A 20,741-nucleotide genomic window follows, 5' to 3' on the forward strand; every position below is an offset into this window, starting at 1 on the left:
GGTCCCATCTTTACTATGTATGCGGAGAGATATTAAACTGAATTTTTCCTTTTAAACAGATTTTGGAGTTTCTGACCACCAAACAGGTAGTGGTGAGTTATAGCTCTGAAATGCAAGGTCATGCTAAACACCTGCTGTTTTGCCAGGGGTCAGAATGTTTCTCTTGACTGTGTGCTCCAGCTACCAGGGGGAACTGTCAGACGTTCATGGTGAGGTGCCCTGACTAAACCAGCACATTGTGCTGCTCTGCACTAAAGGACACAGCACATGCCCATCACGTAATCCCCTGGTGTGGAGTCAGTTCCCATGTTGTTGGAAAGCACAGGCATGGAGTGAGAGGAGAAGTGATAAAATTATTATATTCCAAATTAGTAGGAAAGGCAGGGAATTAACCATGAAAACAAAAAAGGGGGCTTCAATTCCCATTCCCGGGACAGAGTTGCAGTGTTTGCAGGAGAGAGAAAAAAGCAGAAGGAGAGTCTAGTCCCTAGGATAAGGAAAAAAAAATAGTGAATTCAAAGCTGTAAATTAGAGAAATGAGGAATCAACAGCTGTGATCAATTGCTTAATCTGCAGTACCCCTACAGAAAGTAATAATTTCAGTTGAATTAGCTGTAAGGGTTAAACACTTTGTTTTCAAATACTTCTCACACTTACCCGTGCCTCCCATGGAAATGTGTGTTAGTTAGCCTGAGAAAAACTGATGTGTCTAAGGTTTGGAAAGGAAAGAGAAATTGTGATGAGATTTGACATCCTGAAGGGCTTGTTCTCTGATCAGGAAAGAAATGAAGCATTGAATTTTAAAAGAGATTTTCAATTGAAAATTTTAATTGGACTTCACCTTTAAAGTGTTTCAAATCCTCTCTGGGTACAATACAGTGCACGTAAAAGATGACTGTTATATTTGATGTTTCCTTATCTACAGGCTGTCCTGAAGTATGACAGAACATGGTGTAAATTATGAATAGCATGTGGGCACTCTGCTGCTGCACCACAGGAGATGTGGTTAGAATAAGATTTGAGAGTTCAGCATTTTGTGTCTGTCAATAACAAACTAAGCCAAAGGAAAAGATCTCAGTGTATATCTGCAATTTATTTCTACACAAGCCATGGCTTGGTTTCTTTGGGACATTTTCTCTCTGTCCTCTTTCTTTTGTACAACTGTAAGTGGAAGAGACGGAGTAAAACGTCCAGCAGCAGTCACTTCATTGGCACAATGGGTTTTATCTGTGTTGCTAGTACATTGAACACAGTAGAAGCTCAATGTTTTCATTAGCAACCTGTAAATAGTATTTTTCTTCTTGTATTGCCATGGTTTAGCATCCAATCTATCAGTATTTGCATTGGTCTTCTAAGGAGAATCCGTGCTTGACCTTCTATAATAGTGACCTTTGCTCAAAAGAATAAACTGAATGGATATTGGTTTTCCTTCTTTTGAATCACAGAATAGTACCCTTTAGAGGTCACGGGTTTTTTTTAAAATGTTTAAAATGTATGATTCAAGCATTGTTGTTCCCAGGTGACCAATGTCTGGGATGGGACAAGACAGAGACAAGAGTATAACACCTGGCAGAGTAAGTTTGCAAATGAATTGGAATGATTTGAGATAAAGATAAATGACAGCTATAAAAGTAAGAATTACTGATACTGAGAAAACATTAAATTTCATCTATTTAAACTATTATTATTTTAAGTCACTATTTCTGCATATGACTATTAAATTCACACAATTTATGCAAGTAAGCATGCCCATTTAAACTGGCAGCTGGTTTGTAGAGAGGAGTGGATCTCAGTTTCTGAAAAAAAAAAAAAAGATAAAAAAGAAAGTGTCTGTCAAAATCCTCCATGACTCACAGTCCCTCTGGGCCTCAGTTTCCTTCTCTGTAAAATAAATATAATAACCTGACTTTTTTTTTCCCCACTGAGCTGCTATATTAATGCATCTTTTTGTAAATCCTCTAGAAGGTTACAAAATGTTCTGATGTTCTTGGGCTTGTTGTTTTGAGCATTTTCTATTTTGAATGCTTGTGCATTTTTATATGGAAGGCAGAAATGGGTCATTCCCGAGCGAGTTTATTATGGAATTCTTTTCTTATATAATGACTTGTAATTCTGCTGTTGCTCTTCTCCCTTATCAGTGACAGATTTGGCCATCACTTGTTTATCAGTATATATTTGTTTTTATATTTCACAGTGGCTTCTGCCTACAAGCTGTTACCTGGAACTGTAAAATAACTTTTATTAGTATTTCTGTAGAAACTAAGGTCCTGTCACCAAAGACATAGTGGTAGCACAAAATGTCAGGAACTCTGACCTGAGAAATCAAATCTAATTAACCAGACCCTCCAGCTCAACCCAGTTAGCTGTTCACTGTACAACAGCAATTTTGATTAGTAAGGCTAGAGGTAAATAAGACCTTTTTCTTCAGTGCTTAAAAAGAGAAGAAAAGAAAATGCATGTATATGTTTGACAGAGCTGGTGCACACATTGAGAATTACTTTTGTTAAGTCTGGGTGTCCTTGAATCACAGAACAACTTTAATGACCATTAGCAGCTCTCTCAGTGATTAAGTAAATGAACTCAAGAACAAGAACTGCTGGGTACATTCCCAAACACTCAGTACAGTTTATTGAAATGGATCAGTTTAAACAAGCAGTAAATTGAGATTCACTTCAGCCTCTACCTCTCTGTTGAATACAATTAGGGAGGACACTCCCTAGCTCATGCAGAAATGAAACTGGTTTTCAGTACCGACAGAAAGTAAAAATCTTCAATGCATCAATGTTGGTAGTTTACATTCAGTGTTGGAAATAAGAATTGAAAAGACATGGATGTCTTCTGGAGCTCCGGAGAGCAACATGTACAGCTCAGCAGTTATTGAGCTTATGTGGTGTATGAGGAAAGTGTATTCGAGTAAGTGCCTAATGCAGTGAGAAATAAAAATTGCAGTTGTTACCACATCTTGAACTGAAATGAAATCTGGGCCTTGGTGGAGAGAAATAAAAGACAAGAATTCTTAGAAAGTAGAAAACATACTAAGAAGCTGCCTTACCTCCATCTAGTTCTTCAGCTCCAAAATGGTTCCTGTAGAAGAGCATAATCTCTATCTTGTAACACTTGTAGATAGTCACTAAACAAACAAGCAGCAGCAGAATAGCACCAAGCCCACCAGCAAGCTCAACTGTGTACATCAGCTCTGCAAAGAATTACAAAATGCAGTAACAACCACATTCCAAACCACAGAAAGATTAGCAGCAGACCTCACGCTTCTGTTAAACATTAAAATAAAATAATGAATGATGGGTCATTTATGAATTCATTTCATTATAGGGCCCTTGAAGAAATACATAATAGTATTTTTTTGTTTTTTCTTCTATAAACTGTTTTTTCTCTGAAAATTGCTGGGTATGTATGTGTGTGTATGAATATGTGCATATACACGATACATTTGGTAACTCTTCTTTTTCTCTTTCTGTAGACAGATCACAGTTTGCTTTACACAGATAAATGTTGATGTTTGACTTACAATGGCATTAGATGTGAATATTTCCTTTTTAGGGACTATAATGCAAAAACAGCTTCTCCCTTATTCCACATACAAATAGGATGAATTTTAGTCTATTGGACAAGACCGCACTACGACTTTGATTATTTTTTCCCGAGTAAATATAAAAAAATCAAAACCCAAAAAACTCGAGACATATGAAGACAAATTACCCAAGGAACCCTGCAGCTCTACATCTCAGTTATATGTTCACATCTTTAACACAGTTTCCCAGAGATCTACATTTCATCTTTATTCTCACCTTTCCCCCAGTGGGCTTAGCTTATGTGTAGTCACAGCAAACCATCTCGATTCGTCTGTTCCGACATTCCCACTCAGCCTAACGCACTGGTGTCTTTACTGCAGTCTGCTCACATGATGGATTGGGGTCACCACCATGTAACTCTGTTCCTGAGGTGGGGGACTCCAGTCAAATGTGGTCAAAAACTGCCTACCACCAGTAGTGGAGCCACTTATCAAGGCAAAAGCAATACGCCATCATGGACTTTCGTCTCCCTTAGTTTTAGGTGTTGCACACTCAAGGAAGCTCACAGAGCTACGTGGTTTCCATCTTGTTGATAGTTTTCATTTGCTCAGTGGCTGAAAATTGGCAATGTTAAAAAAGGAGGACGGGAGAAGAAGGAGAGTTATGAACAATTTTTTACTTTGAAATGAGCAATAGGTGGCAAATGTTAAGACTTTCCATACTTTTCCAAATCACTCAGTTTTGAGGAATTAAAAAAATCAAACCTTGGAAATCTAAGATGCAGAGTTTGCTTCATAAAAAAAAAAATCCGTGCTGGAGCAAGACCAGTTCTGTGTTATTTTCACAGTATCCTCTTCCAGTGGGCAGTTTCTGTCTAAGTGAAGCAGGGTAGCCCAGAACTAACCTTTTTTTTTTTTTTTTTTAATGTGTGTGTGGTTGTGCAGATATGATAATCCAGCACAATGCAATTCAATTAGAGAAATAAAAGGTTAGAGGAGAAAGTGACAATTCCATTTATTTTGACAGCGTCTACTGAGAATCACACACTTTTTTTTTTTACTATTTTGAGGCAAATGTAAGAAGATTTCATTACTCTCTAGAAGACACTAAAAATGTAATAAAATAAAATAAAAAGGCATTTATATTCCATGTCATTCTCTCCAAAACTCTGCTGGAAACTCCTTTGTGTTAGATATTTTTAAGACTGACATGGTTATTTCAGACTTCAATACTTTTCTGGTCCAGAGAGGGGAATGTTATTAAAAACACCCATAAAAAATTGTTTGCATAGACAAGTAATACAATATTTTAGAATATAAATGGAAATTACTCTGCACTGACTTACTATACTCTGTTTATCATTTTGTACTACAGGTGATGCAGCTGTTCAATGGTAACTAGAAGAAAGGCTTTAATATATCAGGTTCCTAGGCACAAAATTCTCTATTTATATGCCTGCTGTTTTGACTCATTAAAGGGAAAGAAAAACTTTACAACTGGAAAACAGAAGTTTTTCCTAAACTAATGATTTTGAGATTAGATGAAAAAAAAAAATAACTGCCAGTAGTCATCTGCTGTCTGTCACTGTGCATGAAATCAGACTAATGCACTGCATCACTTTTGCCATCAGTCCTCTTAGTTATCTCTTCCCATATAAAATAAGATTATGCCTATATGCTTCCTTCAGTAAAATTTATGTGAAGCCACAAGAAGCTGTCCTTAATAAGGCAATCAAAGCAAACAACAAAATTCTCTAACTCAGCCTGAAACGTACTAGCAATTACCTTTTCACGTGCTGCTGCTGAGCCCATTGTGATTGCTTCTGAGGACAAGGATGAAGTGGTTCTTTCTTAAACAGATTTTTTTGCAATGTAGGTTTCATGGTCTATTGATCTAACATAGCAAGCTATTTTTTTCCTCTGTGCTGGACAACATCTTTCAGCACATGTTTGTTCCCTGTCTTGGGTGCTGTTTGTCAGGGTTTAGAGGCAGAGAGGGCAGTGGTTAGCCCAGCAGACTGCTGCATCCTTACACCCAGCCCTGCAGATGCCTGAGCCAACCTCCAAAGTGCTGGAAGTGGAACAGCTACATCTCTGCAGCACTGTGGAAGGCAGGCTGGATTGTCCTGAGCACAGTGTCATGCTAAGTTGATTGTTTTCAGGCCTTGAGTTTGTGTTTTTGCAGGATGCTAAACCGTGCCCTAAGGGCCCACTTGCTGGCTCTAATCTGCCACAGGGTTTTTGGGAACAGTGTTACCCCATGATGAGCTGAACTTAAGGTGTGAGAAGCAGAATGCTCAGTCTTGCCTCTGCTGTTGGCCCCTCAGGTGACTGAAGCCATTTCACACTTCTTTGCCTTGGTTTTACCAATGTGAATTGGGGAAGGTGCTCTGGCTTCTTCCTAGGAGAGGTTATTCCTGAAAGGTGCTCTGTGAATGCTAGGGGTGTTGGTGATGTGTATGTCAACAATATCAGCAGTGATGTAGTGACTGTTAAAGCTGAATTAAGTGTACAGCAAGGTTAGAACATATGGTTACCTTCACAATAACATTTTTTTCTGCTGCTTTATTCTGCCTTTTTCATTCTGATTTGAGCACCCAGTTGCTGCAGCAGGAATATACTCCCTTTCAAGTGTGATTTGTTTTTCCTGCTGAAATTCAAGTTTGCTGTAGTGGCTACATACTAAAAAGATTCAATTTCAGCACAATTCCACATCAGAAGGGAGAGACAAAAAATGAAAATTTAGCCTCTATGTTGTGTTGCTCAAATTACAGACCTGGTCCTCCTTAAGTAGGTGAGACTGAACGTAGAAAATAGTAGAGGAAAATTACTTGGCTAACCCTTAGGGGGACAGACATTCTGTTAAAAAACGAGTTGCCAGAAAGTTACATCCAGAAGCACAGCAATCATTTAGTTACAGGCAATTAACAATAGTCCTCCAGTAGCACAGGAGCAGTTCTACTCCAAGGGAAAACACATTGATTACTGCAGTAGTAGTAGATTGTTTTCTGAATAAATAGCTTCAATTTAAAACAAGATTTGTTACAAGCATTTTGACCAATGGCTACATTATTTACCCTTAGCAGGAGGCTTTGCCCAAGGAACCCAGTGAAAAAGACAGCTAATTAAAACAAAGCACGTGTCCTCTCCAAATATCTAGCATGATATAACTGGTAATAAATAAATGCACTCATTTCATACTTTTATAATTATTGGGCACATTTGTAATATATATCTTTGGTCTTCAGCTGGCTCTAATATTTGATAAACTTTCTTTCCCTGGGTCATGCAGGTAATTCACTTACTGTAGCTGGAGTTGTAACAAGAAAGTAAATAAAATTGTTCTGTCAAAGATTCATATCTTTTGACTTATATGACATGCTTCAGGGACTTTACATTATATGATCTGTGATAATTTGAAATTAATTTTATTCATTAATTAGTCCTCACAGCTGAGCTACTAAGAAAAATAATTATATTTCATACATTATTTTTTTTTGGTGATATATAACTCTTCAAGGACATGTGATTTATAGCTGTGCATTCAGTTTCTGAGCCTTTTTCAAAATCCAATTACAGTCTATCTAAGGTTTCAATTTTGCAATCACTTACAGATTGCTCAACTTCATGGACTATAAGTAATCCCTCTGAAGTCAACGGGACTATTAACACAGTTTCAGGTTAGCACATAAATAAATCTTTGCAACTTTGTGGCCTAAACTGATTTCCGTTCTCTGCTTGTCTTTGATGATTTAACTCACAGAGATATGCTTTGGTTAGAGGCAATTTTCAGTTTGTTTAGATATACTTTCATAGACTTCAATTATTAAAGGAAATGCAGAGATAATGAATATAATTTGGAAGGGGAGCAGGGACTGATGTGTTGTTACATACAGCTTTGGTTATGAATGGGTGTGTTTCTTCTAAAGAAGGAAGGTGGCTAACACAGGAATACTCGACTCAGTGTCACTTCAGACATCAGCAGTAAAGACTAGGCAGAATTTAGGTTAGTAACAAAGAAACAAATACAGCTTTAAAATGGAGAAGTATGTGCATTTTTTCCTTTTCTTTTTTTTTTCCCCTCCTTTTTAGTACAGCATTCGTTATGGCATTGCTGTAAAACAAATTACCTTCCCAAAGCTGAGCATATGGAAACACAGTTTTATACACCGTATGCATATCTAATATGTATACTGCATATATATAAAATTTAGTCACTACTTTTTAGGATTTTTGTTTGTTTCAAATTGCCAAACAAAATCTGTTTGTGCTTAGGGTACCTGAATGGCCTTAGGAGTACTGTTGTGAGTAATTACAGATGTATATTGTAGGTCAATAATATTTCTAATAACAGTAGAAACAGACTTGGGCTATTCATTAGCTTGATTATGAAATCATTTCTTAGTACAAAGTATATACCTTCTGCCAGTATAGGCTATGTGTGCCTGTAGATGTCTGCAGAGTTCACTGAAGCTAGCTAAATTTAGTTGTGGTTTTCAATATGGTTTTCAATGCAGTAGTTTCATTTTATTTATTAGAGATATTGAGACCTATTGCATATATGTGTGCAAATGCAAGACAGGGGTCTTGTTAAGCTCTTCGTTAGTATGGCAGGCAGGATATCTGAGCCTTGCTGCTGTTGGATTTCCAGTGTTATTAGAAGAGAGTCGGTAAATTGTTATAATAGAAGTATATTCTTACCGATGACATTTTTATTTCTTCTGAGAAGTGCGGGATACCTGTTCCCAGCAGGAGAATAATTACGCTGATTATCTCCAACAGTATGTTAGCTCAAAAGAGGGTAAGGTTGGAAAAAATATAGTTGAAAGTAAAATGAAGTTTACTACATTTAAATACATAACACTGCATTTTAAAGGCAGTTTATAACATAGGTTGAAGGAAAGAAGTGTCATGGTGTGGAACTGCAGTAATCTCTGGTTAGCCTCCCAGAATTAATAAATTGTGTATGACTTAAAACCTTCCTGATTAAAAGAGCTTCTATTTGCTTATTGCACTACAGAAATCAGAGAGCCCACACAATTACTTTTTTTAGATCTTCTGAAAGAAAGTAATGTAAAAGGCACTTGGAGCTGCTAAAAATGCGGGGAAAAAGTTGACTACTGAGTTCCAAGGATGTAAGATTGTAAAACATACTGTTTACATTTTTTTCTGAGGATAACATTAATGAATAATTTAGCTCTGCATGGGTTATGGGAACAATTTGTGACATTTTATTCTAAAATATTTTTGTCCTTGCCAATCAAGGTTAGAACTGCACTTAGACGTTACGTAAAGAGAACTGTGATAAAAGTGGTACAGAAGTTGTTTTAAAAAGGAATCTGTTAAACAAACCAACTTGTTTGACAGATTGTCAGAAGTAAGATTTGTCAGAGGAAAGTTAGATTTGGGAACGTGCTGAGTAATCTTACTAACCTTTTTACTGGAGTTGTCTTAGTACAATTTTATATGAGATGAGGAAAACCTTACTGATTAAGACAATGGTCTTATGAAGAGTTTCTGTCAGGCAGAGGTCTCTAGTATTCTACTTCCTTGACTGATTTTAGATGAGACTGAGTGTAGAAAGAGCAGTCACTTTTGGTTAGATTTGGGACAGAAGGGAGCTGATATTTGGCTTTTGGTCCTATGTCATGAACCTCTTGAATGAACAAACCTTTGCACTGCTGAGCACAGTGACAAGCCAAAGACTTCTTCAATGGACATAGGTGGATGAAAAATCAATTTCCATCAAGTCCAATCCAATTTCAATTCCAATTCTAAAAGCCGTTGAGGATCTCAGAAAAGCTTTTCCTGGAGTGTAGAATGAGAACTGAAGGCTTTATACACTGGAAGATATACATGTGTAAGGTTTAACTGACCAAGTGGATCAGAGCTCTACAACAGTTTTGCTTCCATTAGATTTGCTGCAATGGTCAAGTAATTAGGACCAAGTAACAGAAGCTGAAATATAAAACTCATTGCTCTCATATTTCACGTGTTGAGTTTCTATGCAGAAATTTCAGTAGCATTGTAAAACCTTGTGGAAAGGGAGAAATAACACCTGCAGTTTCTTTGTAGAGGTTAGAAAAGAACCAATTTCTTCTCTCTTTTAAGTCTTGTCACTCATCACTGTGTGAAATCATGTCCTAGTGATTGAAAATGCTCATGAGATCAAAAACTTAGCACATTCAAGTCTTTAAGTAATAAACCAGATTTACACTATTATGTGAATGACACTGTAATTTAAGGTGCTTATCAGTAATTCAGTATCATTAATAACCAGAGAACTCAGAATTACTTTCTATTCTGAATTTACCATTATATTGTACAGGAAATATTAATATGATGTTTATGCACTAATAAGTGGTGAGTTTAAAGTATGCCTACCTCCTTGTTTCCTCAATACGCATTCCATCTAGGAAATATTAACTTCTATATTTTTCAAACATATATTCTCATGGGCAATTTCAAACAGATTAAATCTCTTTATCTAAACAATATATATCAGTGAAAATATGGGGGGTTTTGTCCTGATAGGAAAAAACCCCTGATTTTAACTATTCTTCATTAACTCATAGTCAACAAAATCCATATATGTCCATTGAGAACACCTTTGAGAGAGGAAAACAAATCAAAAATATAAAAAAAGCCCAGGATAGGAAATCAGATAATACTGTGAAAATGGGAAGAAATAGTAGTAGATTCTTTGAAAAAATGTATAAAAGTATGTTACCTGCTCTTAGTTCTGGTGTCTGTCCCAGGAAAAATACCGATATATTACTAAGCTTTTAAAATAATATCAATACCATTTCAAGAATAATGACAAAATAATATTTGACATTATTTTGCTTTAGAGTTCTGCTTGCAGACACGCAGAGAAGAATTTCCAGAAAATAATCATGTAATTAGATAATATTCTGTATTTACAACACACTCTATGATTAAATGAGACTACGAGGACTGTGATCCAGCATGAAAGACATACTTGTCAATACATAAAATTGCAGAAGAGCATTCTTTTTCCTTATGCATTACATTTTTATCTACTCCATTGATAGACTATGGGCTTTTCTTCTTTAATTGAAAAAAATGGGAAAAAAATAGAATTATAGTATGTGATCCACGTCATCTCATTTTCAATATGTGGTCTGTTATTAATAAATTTGTGCTTAGCTGCTGTCAGTATCACTCTAAAAATTATTTTCTGGAAGGTTCCCCTACCTGGATGAAGATTAGCCTGAACTGCTACAGATGATCAATGGTAGCTATCACCAGTAAATGACAAAATCAGCCTTAGATTATAACAAGTAGATTTTTTTTTTTCTTAGACAAAAGAGAAAAAAAACCTGATTATTGTAAAGGTGAAACGGATTTGGTCAAAAGCTGGAGGAAAGGAATGAGAGTTAAATCTCCTGAGTTCTGATCCCTCTCTTTTTCTGATTATCTATTGGACAAATTTTGTAGGAATGAACAAGAAAAGGAAACAGCATTGTCATTGTCATGCTTAAAGTGCTCTACTGCCTTTAGCTTCGAGTTAAATGCTCCCTATGCACAGCATCTGAGGAAATTTAGGAGTCTAAAAATGGTTAGCTGGCAGCAGAAAAACATAGATCGTAGGTTTTCTCTACTTGCATCAGAAAGCAAAAGAAGCTCAGGAGAAAATGAGGGCTCAGCTCCCCGAGATGCAGAGCACCGGTGTCCACACTAGAGGGAGGTACGAGGCGTCCCAGCCTTCTCCCGGTGCCGGATGTTGAAACGAGGTTCACTTTTCCTGCCCAAGTGGTGTTGGAGTTGGGGGCATTATGTTCTGCTCCCTTCCTGAAATTAATTGATTTCGGGAAAGGAGAGGCTCTGGCTATCCATTCCAGTACCATGTCAGGGAAAGAGCAGAAGCCCCCTCTCCCCGTCTGAATGTGCCAGGCACTGGTTTGTGATAGGGACCACCATTTGTGGTTTCTGTGAGGAGAGTGTGTGTTCCTGCTGGGCTGACGAGTGGGAAGATTAAGGAAGATGCATCCAGGGTTTTGCTAGTGAGTTAGACTCTGGACTTCTTGCCCTTTCAGGGCCTGTTAATTATAGGTATTTCTAAAATCTCCCCCTGGACTTTTAAGTTTACAGAGACTATACTGACCAGGTTGAAGCAGCACTTGCAAGGGTGTTTGAAAGGCTTAAACTTTGTACCTGAATCCCCACTGCAGCGTTTAGCCCTAAATACCTCTTTTCCCAGGAACGCTTTTTGTTCAGTAGCAGAGCTTTCTGCTTTGCTGTCCCTTCTGATCCTGGTGATAATGTTCCACAGAGGAAGTTTAAGAAGGATTATAATTTCTTTTTCAGGTATGCAGTGAACATTCCAGATTCAGCACCTTTGTTGACTTATACTGCTGGAAAAAAAAAGATCACTAACTAGAAAACCAGCCAAAACTAATACTCTGCAAACATCTTAGTGTTCAGGAAGCAAATTTTCCTAATTGTTAGGTCCCAATCGTTCTAAGTCAGCCAAATAATCGGAAATTAATAAACAGCTAACTCATTCCTAGCAGAGACTAAATGTGGATCTAAACAAGGAAACCTAAACCAAAAGGTTGTCATGGTGATATACAGAAGACTAAGCAAGAAGTGTAAAGCTTCTCTTCCTAGGAGACCTCAGAGACTAGCTCAAATTTTTATCTGTCATGCTTAATTTATCATTTCACTGAAACAGTTGTCAACATGCAAAGTGTGTAGAAGGCTTGTATCAGGTACATTTTGTTTTTTGAGGGCACAACAGACTGTGCTTCCAAATCAATTTCAGATTCAGCTTTACTTAAAGAGGAAAAAAATATTTTGGGGAGTTTTTTTGCTGTTTTTATCATTTTACTATTCATAAGGGTAATTAAATATTGAGATTATTTCCTCTGAAGTATGTCATCATGAGGCCACACACTGTGGTGTGTTTGACTTACTGAGTTCTACAAAAAAGGAAACAAGGAAAGCAGACTCTTTCAAAATTCATGCCTACACTGTTAGATTAAAAATCTGGTGGTCATAGAACAGAAAAGAAGCATGTGTTGTCAGTGTTGCAGATACTGCTTGTATGGAAGAGAAAATAAGGACTCATCACGTCAATTAAGTATTGGTTTTAAAGTAATTTAAAGCCTTAAAAAGCCTTTCAAGTAATTAAGCCTTAAAAATTCTTTATTTTTGGTGTCTCATCAACTAATTTATTTATTAAGGACAAGCCAGTGGATTTCAGTGGTGTTTTGGGTTAAGATCTTGCTCCAGGTTCAAATGTCTCTGAACGAGGAATATATGACTACTAACTGGTATATTGTTGAGGTTCAATTACTTAATACATTAGTTTTTTATCTCAGTGAATTCAAGAAAATGTGGCAAATGCCAGGCTAAGCAGAACATCTGGTTATTCATCTTTTAAGAAGCAATGACGAGTTCAGAAAAATGGCTACAAATTAGTTCTATTCAATTAATTGGAGGTACATAATATGTTTAAATTATTTGGTCACACTATCTTGATTTATGGTTTCCTTCTAAACTTAGACAGACTTTGCATGCTACGAAAGTAAATTTAGGGAAGACATCACTGCTCTGATATAAACTGAGATGCCAAAAGTACTTCAGCACCACAATAAGAACCTGGTTTGCTCACCTTTACAAGCAATCTAAAAAAAGCACAGTAATGACACCAAAGTGCACACACTGCTCCTGCTCATTCTTTGCTCTCTTAGGCCAGTGAGATGCTGCTTGAGGGTGGGGAGTGTCAATCCCAGGCACGTGGAGCACCCTCTGAGAGGTAAAGTGGACAAAATGGGTCTGGGAGCCTTGATTTGCAAGAGAGTCTCCATTTCTCTGTAATCATCTCTGTGGGAGATGGCTGTGGCTATTAGACAGGGTGGAATCATGGGATGTGAGTGGTGAGAAGAAACAGGAAGGTTCTCAGAGGTTTCTGTCATGATGTCTCACTTCAGAAATGTTAATGTTAAACAAAAGTGTTAGAAGGAAAATGTCCACAGTTAGGCAATGAAGGAACTCTCCTGGCATGGGGTTTAGGTGGCATTTCTGATAGAAGTGGAATGTATTTTTGTTGATTTTTCAAATAATTGATTTTATTTCTTACAGAAAATTATTTCAGTTGTATTAGCTGTTGTTTCCTACTATTTTTCTCTATTGAGCCTTTATTAAGTTCAAAACTGAGGAATTATTAAATGCATCTTTTATAGAGATATATTTAAAAGGTGTTAGTGTATTTTTTCCAGTGGCATTCATAATTAACAGCATCCTTTCTGGTTTGTTTTTCAAGCTGTACAAATTCCTAGGGGAAAATAATAACTGACTATTGGTTCTTAGGAAACCAAAATTCATGCTTGCATCAGAAAGAAGCTCTGTAAAAAATAAATCTCCCCTACATTTTACCGTTTCATGGAGAAAAGCTGCATATTTACCCCTTTTGTGTAGAAGAATGCTGGCATGTCGGCGCCCATTTCCATTCTCGACGTAACACGAATAATTGCCCAGGTCTGCCTCTTCGACAGAGTCAAGAATCAATGAGATGGAAACCTCCTGCTCCCCAAGATGTTCCTTGAGAACCCTGAGAAAAAAAACCAACCATCACTGCTATTCCACTTGTGTCATAGTGGAGCACTGGATAACCATGACATAATAATGCTGCTTACAACCTACAGCTCTCCGGCTTCAAACTTGGCTATGGTTTGATGCAATCTTAATCAAATTTTGTCATGCCCTTTTCTTCCTCACTTCTAATGAGGAGGATTGGTTCTGTAAATGTTAATGAGAGCTTCAGTTCATTGTCTTCTTTAAGCAGAATGATATGCACACTGATAATATATCATTGCACACTCTGATGGAGACCCTGATCCATGAAGTCTTGGAACGTGAGAAGAGAGAAAAGGGAAAACTGTTGTTTTGGGGTTTAGAGTCACACTAAGAGTCTGGGCCAAACACAGTATTTGTGCTTTTTCTGAGGCTTTTCAATGCGCCACTCAGAAACAACATGTTCATGCCATGGTCTGAGAGATTATTTCTAGAATGCAGTATAAGATTTGATTATGTATTATAAAACAGTAGAAAGAGCTGGTATGCCAGATGCCTCTAGTTCATACAGATGGTAAATAAAAGACTTCCTCTGTAAGACTCCACCTGTCTTCACATTACTATCTCTCCTTCTTAGCAAGACCGTCAGTGGTTTTAGGAACCCAGGAAAGCAAATGACAAATTATTCCAGGCTGCTCCCTCATGTCAGGCTTGACGTAAGAAGTGGAAACCAGCCTTTCTGCTCCTCCCTCCACAAAAAAAAGAAAGTTGTAACAGAGTTCTTTTCACCTTTTTGTTAGTCATCAGAAAGCCAAGTCACTGGCAGAAAGGCTTGGGAAAAGCTTTAGATGCAAAATATCTGATCTGAGTGTCACATACCATTTAGTGTATTGGTCTTGACCTCGAAATACACAGAGGTGAAATGTGTTTCCATTTTACCTATATCTGGCAATGATGACCTTGAGTATCAAGGTGGTCTTCTTGATTTTGTTAAAGGGAATGTTTCTGTTACTTTGGTTATACTGAAGAAGTTCAATGTTAAGCTGAAACTGAGCCTGACTTCATGTCTTTTGTTGACACTGTAAATATCCATGTAAGAAGTGAAGTAAAATAGGCTAATTTTGTTCTCTTATGGACAATCACTATAGATAACACATCCATGATTTCTTAGTTTCCTTTGTAATGCACTGTCTCAGTTTTCTGGGATAGAGTTAGCTTTTTTCTCAGTAGCTGGTACAGCGTATTGTTTTGAATTCAGTATGAGAATAATGTTGAATGCACACCAATGTTTTAGTTCTTGCTGAGCAGTGCTTACCCTAAGTCAAGGACTTTTCACAGTATCACGCTCTGCCAGTGAGCAGATGCACAAAAAGTTTTGGGGGAACATAGCCAGGACAAGTGACCAGAATTGGGAAAAGGGTGATTCCATAAAATAGGATGCCATGCCCAGTATATGAACTGGAAGTAGTTGACCAGGAGCCGTGGATCACTGCCTGGGGAAAGGCTGGGCATTGATCAGTGGGTGGTAAGCAATTATATTGTCTTTCTTGGGTTTTATTCCTCTATCTCTCATTTTCATTACAATTATTATTAGTAATATATGTTTATTATTACAATTAATATTATTGATATTATTATAATCCTTTATTTTGTCTCAATTTTTAAACTGTTCTTATCTCAACCCACAAGCTTTACTTTTATTCTGATTTTTCTCCCCACCCGAGGGGGATAAGAGGGGAGTGAGTGAGCCGCTGTGTGGTGCTTAGTTGCTGTCTAAGGTTAAACCATGACATGCATATTTAGATGTGCCTTTATTTCTGGGTTTATCCATGATAAACTCAGTGATATACACACATACAGAATTATAAATGAAAAAGGAATCCCTTCAGATCAGAGCAGATGCTTCATATTGGATAGGAGTTGGTATGTCATGTCAAGCATGCAATTCTCAACACAAACCCACTTTTTTCCTTAATTTCCAAATGAGGTAGCACTTCCAGGAGCAGTAGAAGTACAAGGCACAAATGCCAGTATTTCAGCAGATATAAGCAGCCCACATAACAGGATGCTTGGCTCTCACAGGCCAGATAACATCCCTGAAAAATCAAGTTTTTTTTTCACGAAGAAAATAAATCAAAATATTCCAAAAGGGAAGTCAGACTTTGGCATTTCTTTAAGGCTCTATGTTTGAAAATGCCTTTTTGAGCTGTTTTTCTTGATGTATTTATTTTTCTTTATTTCATCTTACTAAGTGTCTTAACGGTTGTTATTGTGGACTGTCACAGTTTGAAAAAGCCACTGTAAATTCCAGTTCGTCAACACTACAACACTTTTTGGGCAGCTATTCTGCTCTTGCAACTCTCTAATATGAGATCTGGCTGAGTAGTGCATTTTTCTATTCTCTACTTGTGGAGAAGAAAAGATAAAATATGGCTGTTGCAAAAAGGGATCAGACCCAAAGTGCTCCTGAGTTAGTCTGTGATAAAAAGTATTACATTAAGTATCACAAAAACATAGAGTAAAAAAGAAAAAAAAAAAGCTTTATCTTTTACCTAATGTCACTTTCCCAGACTCGACTATCATCTAAATCTTCAATGAACTTCTCCCCTTTCATCCAGTAGATCAAAGGACTGACATCTCCACTATATCCAAAGAAAGCTCGGCAGGTTAGATTAGCAGAACCACCTGTTACAAAGAATGTAAGAAAATATGTTATTTCAAAATCTGTAAAAAAAAGCTTTCATTTTTGCTTTAATTAATTAAAAAACTATATTAGTAGAAAATTTTCAAAAGTATTTACTTGTCTTGACACTAGGTTCAATACATTTTCTGAAAATAAATACAATAAAAATGAAATTATACATAAGAACAGGATGTTTTTTATTATTCTTTCACTAAGTTTTCTTTTTTGGTAAGGAAATCAAAGATTATGTTTTTCCAAAAGGACCTAGCTTAACCATGATTTAGCTTAACAAAAGTTATGTTTGTTAAGTCTTAACAAAACATTTCCATGTTTCCTCTGAAAAAGATAAAGGTTAGGTAAAATAGACCTGCAATCATATTGTGTTAGTTCAGCTTTGCAATGGTTTCTGCAGAAAGGCTGGTATATTCCTGTAGAGTACCATTCCCAAGGGACATCCAGTAGAAAGATGTGTGCTCACTGCTAAGCTATCTTAGCAGGAAGGTATTAAACACCGACACTTGAAAAAATGCACATGCAAACTCATTCTGTACATTGTGGGACGTGTCTCACGTTAAGAATGGGGATAACCATTAGGCACATGCAGCAAGGAGCAGAAATTCTATATATGTACAGTGTTACTGATTTAATCATTATAATGAAAATTTAAAAATGTAATATGCCTTCACTTTTGGTTTATTTTTATTGTGCCTTACATTATGTTTACATCACTTGGCTTCGGGGTTCATCCAGAGCACATACAGGGATCGAAACAGTACTTTGCACACATTCTGTGTGTCATTAAGATTGGATAAAACCAGAGGACAGACACATAGTTAAAGATTTCCCATTCAGTGCTGTAAAGATATTTGTCTCAACATGCATCATCTCTTCTAAACTGCTATATGCATTTCTTTAGTGGATAATACACAGCCATTCAAGGAAGTGTTGTGATTTAAGGAGTGTTTTCCACCCCACCCACCCCCCACGAAGAGTATTTTCATGGAGTTTGTATTACGGCTGAGACCAAATTCATATTTTATTTACACTTTCAGTTTTTGATTTTAGGATTTTAAAGCTCACTGTCCATAGCTCCTGGACAAAAAATAAGAATAAAACATTGTTAGCACTACTTCATTCTGTATCGAGATGTCGTAATTCCATCTGGGTTCAATGAATTTCCTTAAAAATACACTCTTTTGGGTCAGGACCTGGTCCTTCTCAAACATATTACATTAATATTTGAACATCTTATTTACTTTTTAGCATGGAAAGAAATGCAGGATGCTACATAACAAGATGAGCAATTATTAAATATGTGTCTTATTTATATGAAATGATTTATGGTTTTCTGTAAAAGCATATGACTCCTCTGTCTCGAACTCTCACATCCACACTATAAAAGGTGCAGAATTAAATGTTTTTGTTCAAGATGGGCAACATCAAGCAAGTACCATCTGTGCTGCTTTCACAAGCTGTTTAAGAACTTGGTTGCTTTTAGTCATTTCACAAAGTTTTGGTTGGAGCCACATGCTTTGTCAGCAGTGCCTACTAAGGAAACAGGAGTCTCCCAGTACTTGAAACCAGGATGGAGAGAAGGATCTCTTTTGTAATCAAAGAGTATGAAATAGAATCTCTGAGTAATGAGAAATTTTTATAATCTCATATAATTTAGAGCAAAGTTACCAAATGTAAGGTGAGTAACTTCAACGAGAGGGCAAAAACTGTCTTTCTAAAGACAACCATAGCTCCTATTTCCACACGTCAGGGAGTAATGATCAGGACACCTTCCTGGAAACTCAACTACTTAATCTCTACACAGCTCAAGAAGTGCCATTTGGAAGCACTGGGGGGAAAGATTTTTACAATCTTGAAGCCATTTGCAGGAAATGAGATGAGCATCGGGACACCGCTTAATCTGCATCAAGTGCATGAAAACCTGTAATAAAACATGATAAATTTTCTTGCCCAGGACATGCAAACCCAGTTTCTTATGGCAGTTTCATTGCAGATATATAGCACCTTTTTTTTTTGTTTGTTTTGCATCAAAATTATGATACTTGAACTAGTGAAAATGAAAATATAAAACCTTAAAGGATTATGAATGTCTTGGCCACTGTGGAATCTGTTCACTCTTGAAATGGGGAAAGGTACCTGCCCATCTAAAGCCAAGGCAGGATCCTGTGATAACTGGATAACCCCTATGACACTATCTACCAGTCTTAAAGGGAAGAGTGCTACCTAATGCATCACTGCCACTTCTTGGTCTTTTTCCAGAGCTTTCCTACCAAGCCAGGACCCGGCTGAAACTTTATAGCTTTTAAGAGCTAGCAAGATCACAGCTAGAGGGACTGTAACTTCTGGCCAATTTATCCATGATTCACTGAGATTAAACACCACAGGTGCTGAACCATCAAAGCTCTCCAGGCTCCTGCATCTAACAGGGACCACCTGAGAGCTAATTTTTGTAACTGAGAGGGCTTCTGAGCCTTTTAGAGGTGAATTTCATGTGCATAGAAATGTTTTTTTTCAAGAAAACATGCTCTGTGAAGGGTAAAAATATGCCAAAAATAAAAAGAGTTTTAAGATTAAGGCTGTTTTCCTTATTTAATTCTTAAAGAAATTCCTCTCGCCCCCAAATAAAATATGTAAACATATTTTTCAACATAGAATCCAAAGCTTCCTTTCAAGTGAAATAGTTACAACTGAGAAATAAATTAGGAAGAACGTGTTGCCACTTAGTAGTACTGTGTTTATTGCAGTTACTCAGTGGAGGCCGTTTGCCTGCCGGGGGTTCAGCTATAAATTACCAGTACTGTTTACCTTGACCAATCTTCACAACAAGCCGGTGGGGAGTTCATTAACAGGACATCAAGAAAGATTCAGTGGAAAGCTAATGACCAACTGTGACCATTAATGTGGAGGTCTGTCACTTCAGAGCTCACAGCTCCTTGCAGAGGGCATGGAGCTCACTTGGTGAAGCAAAGAGGTTCACAGCTGCAGGCATATGTAAATAAAGGCTGACTGAAGGGCAATATTATGAGTGGACAGAGTATTCTAGGAGCACATCTTCATCTCTACTCCAGAGCTGCTGTCATGAGAGTGAGTGAGTGAGTGTGTGCTGGAGGATGGGCTGCATTTTTCCCGAGAAGTGCACCTCTGAAGTGAGCAGAGAGAGGATGCATATTTTGACACAGAACAGCTGCTCTGCACGAGCAATCTGCCTTTTAAGAAGTCTGCAGATTTTTAGAAAACATGCAACACATAATAAACAAAAGAGCTGCTTTGTATCATCTTTAAGCTAATCTATAAAACAACTTGCTGGTCAATTAGTGGAAATCACTCGCAGCTAACCCTATGCAGCTATTTCCCTCCATGTGTTTTCTGTGCTGAGAAAAACTAGAGAAGCAATTTAAAAACCATAAAAGTTTCATGAAGGGATATGTAATGCTTTCTATGCTACTAATTTCGATTTTCCTGTAAATGCTGAATTATTACAGTTTTATAGTCTATCTTTGAAGGATTTTAAATTCATGTTGTAAATTCACTAAATGTTTTCAATTAAATTACTAGGGAAATTCATCTCTCTCTGTCACTTTTGCTATGAGATATTGTAAATTAAAGTTACATCCTGGGTAAATGGCTTTGTTTTGGTTTTGTTTGTTTGGGGTTTTTTTGTTTGTTTGTCATGGGGTTTTTTGTTTGTTTTTTGGGGGTTGATTTTGTTTTTATTTTGTCTGGGGGTTTTTTGTGGTTTTGTTTGTTTTTACTTTTGTTTTGAGGGTTTGTTTGTTTGGTTGGTTTTTGTTTAATGGACCCTGGGAAAGTCCAAAGGCATGAGATTAGAATTATTAAGTGAAACTGGTAGTGTTGCTATTTTTATAACCACCCCCTCAAAAAAAAACAAACAAAAAGTCCAAATACCTTAAAGAAGGCATAAAAAGAAAAATTACACTTTTGACTTCTCAGTATAACTTCTTAAACTTCGAA

General features: G+C 37.0%; 1 protein-coding gene across 1 annotated transcript in view; it reads right to left on the bottom strand.

The window, feature by feature from the left end:
• The window catches only part of IL1RAPL1 (interleukin 1 receptor accessory protein like 1), a gene marked incomplete at its 5' end in the record, with an annotated part of 30,257 nt that extends 13,501 nt beyond the window's left edge, over positions 1-16,756 (bottom strand). The window contains 3 exons of the mRNA XM_017833924.1: positions 3,053-3,196; positions 13,963-14,108; positions 16,624-16,756. Of these exons, the coding sequence (XP_017689413.1) occupies positions 3,053-3,196; positions 13,963-14,108; positions 16,624-16,756 (423 nt within the window). The remainder of the gene's footprint in view (positions 1-3,052; positions 3,197-13,962; positions 14,109-16,623) is intronic.
• Positions 16,757-20,741: the final 3,985 nt, after the last annotated feature.

This window comes from Lepidothrix coronata, unplaced genomic scaffold (assembly GCF_001604755.1).
Source record: "Lepidothrix coronata isolate B3197 unplaced genomic scaffold, Lepidothrix_coronata-1.0 Scaffold225, whole genome shotgun sequence".
Lineage (NCBI taxonomy): Eukaryota > Metazoa > Chordata > Aves > Passeriformes > Pipridae > Lepidothrix > Lepidothrix coronata.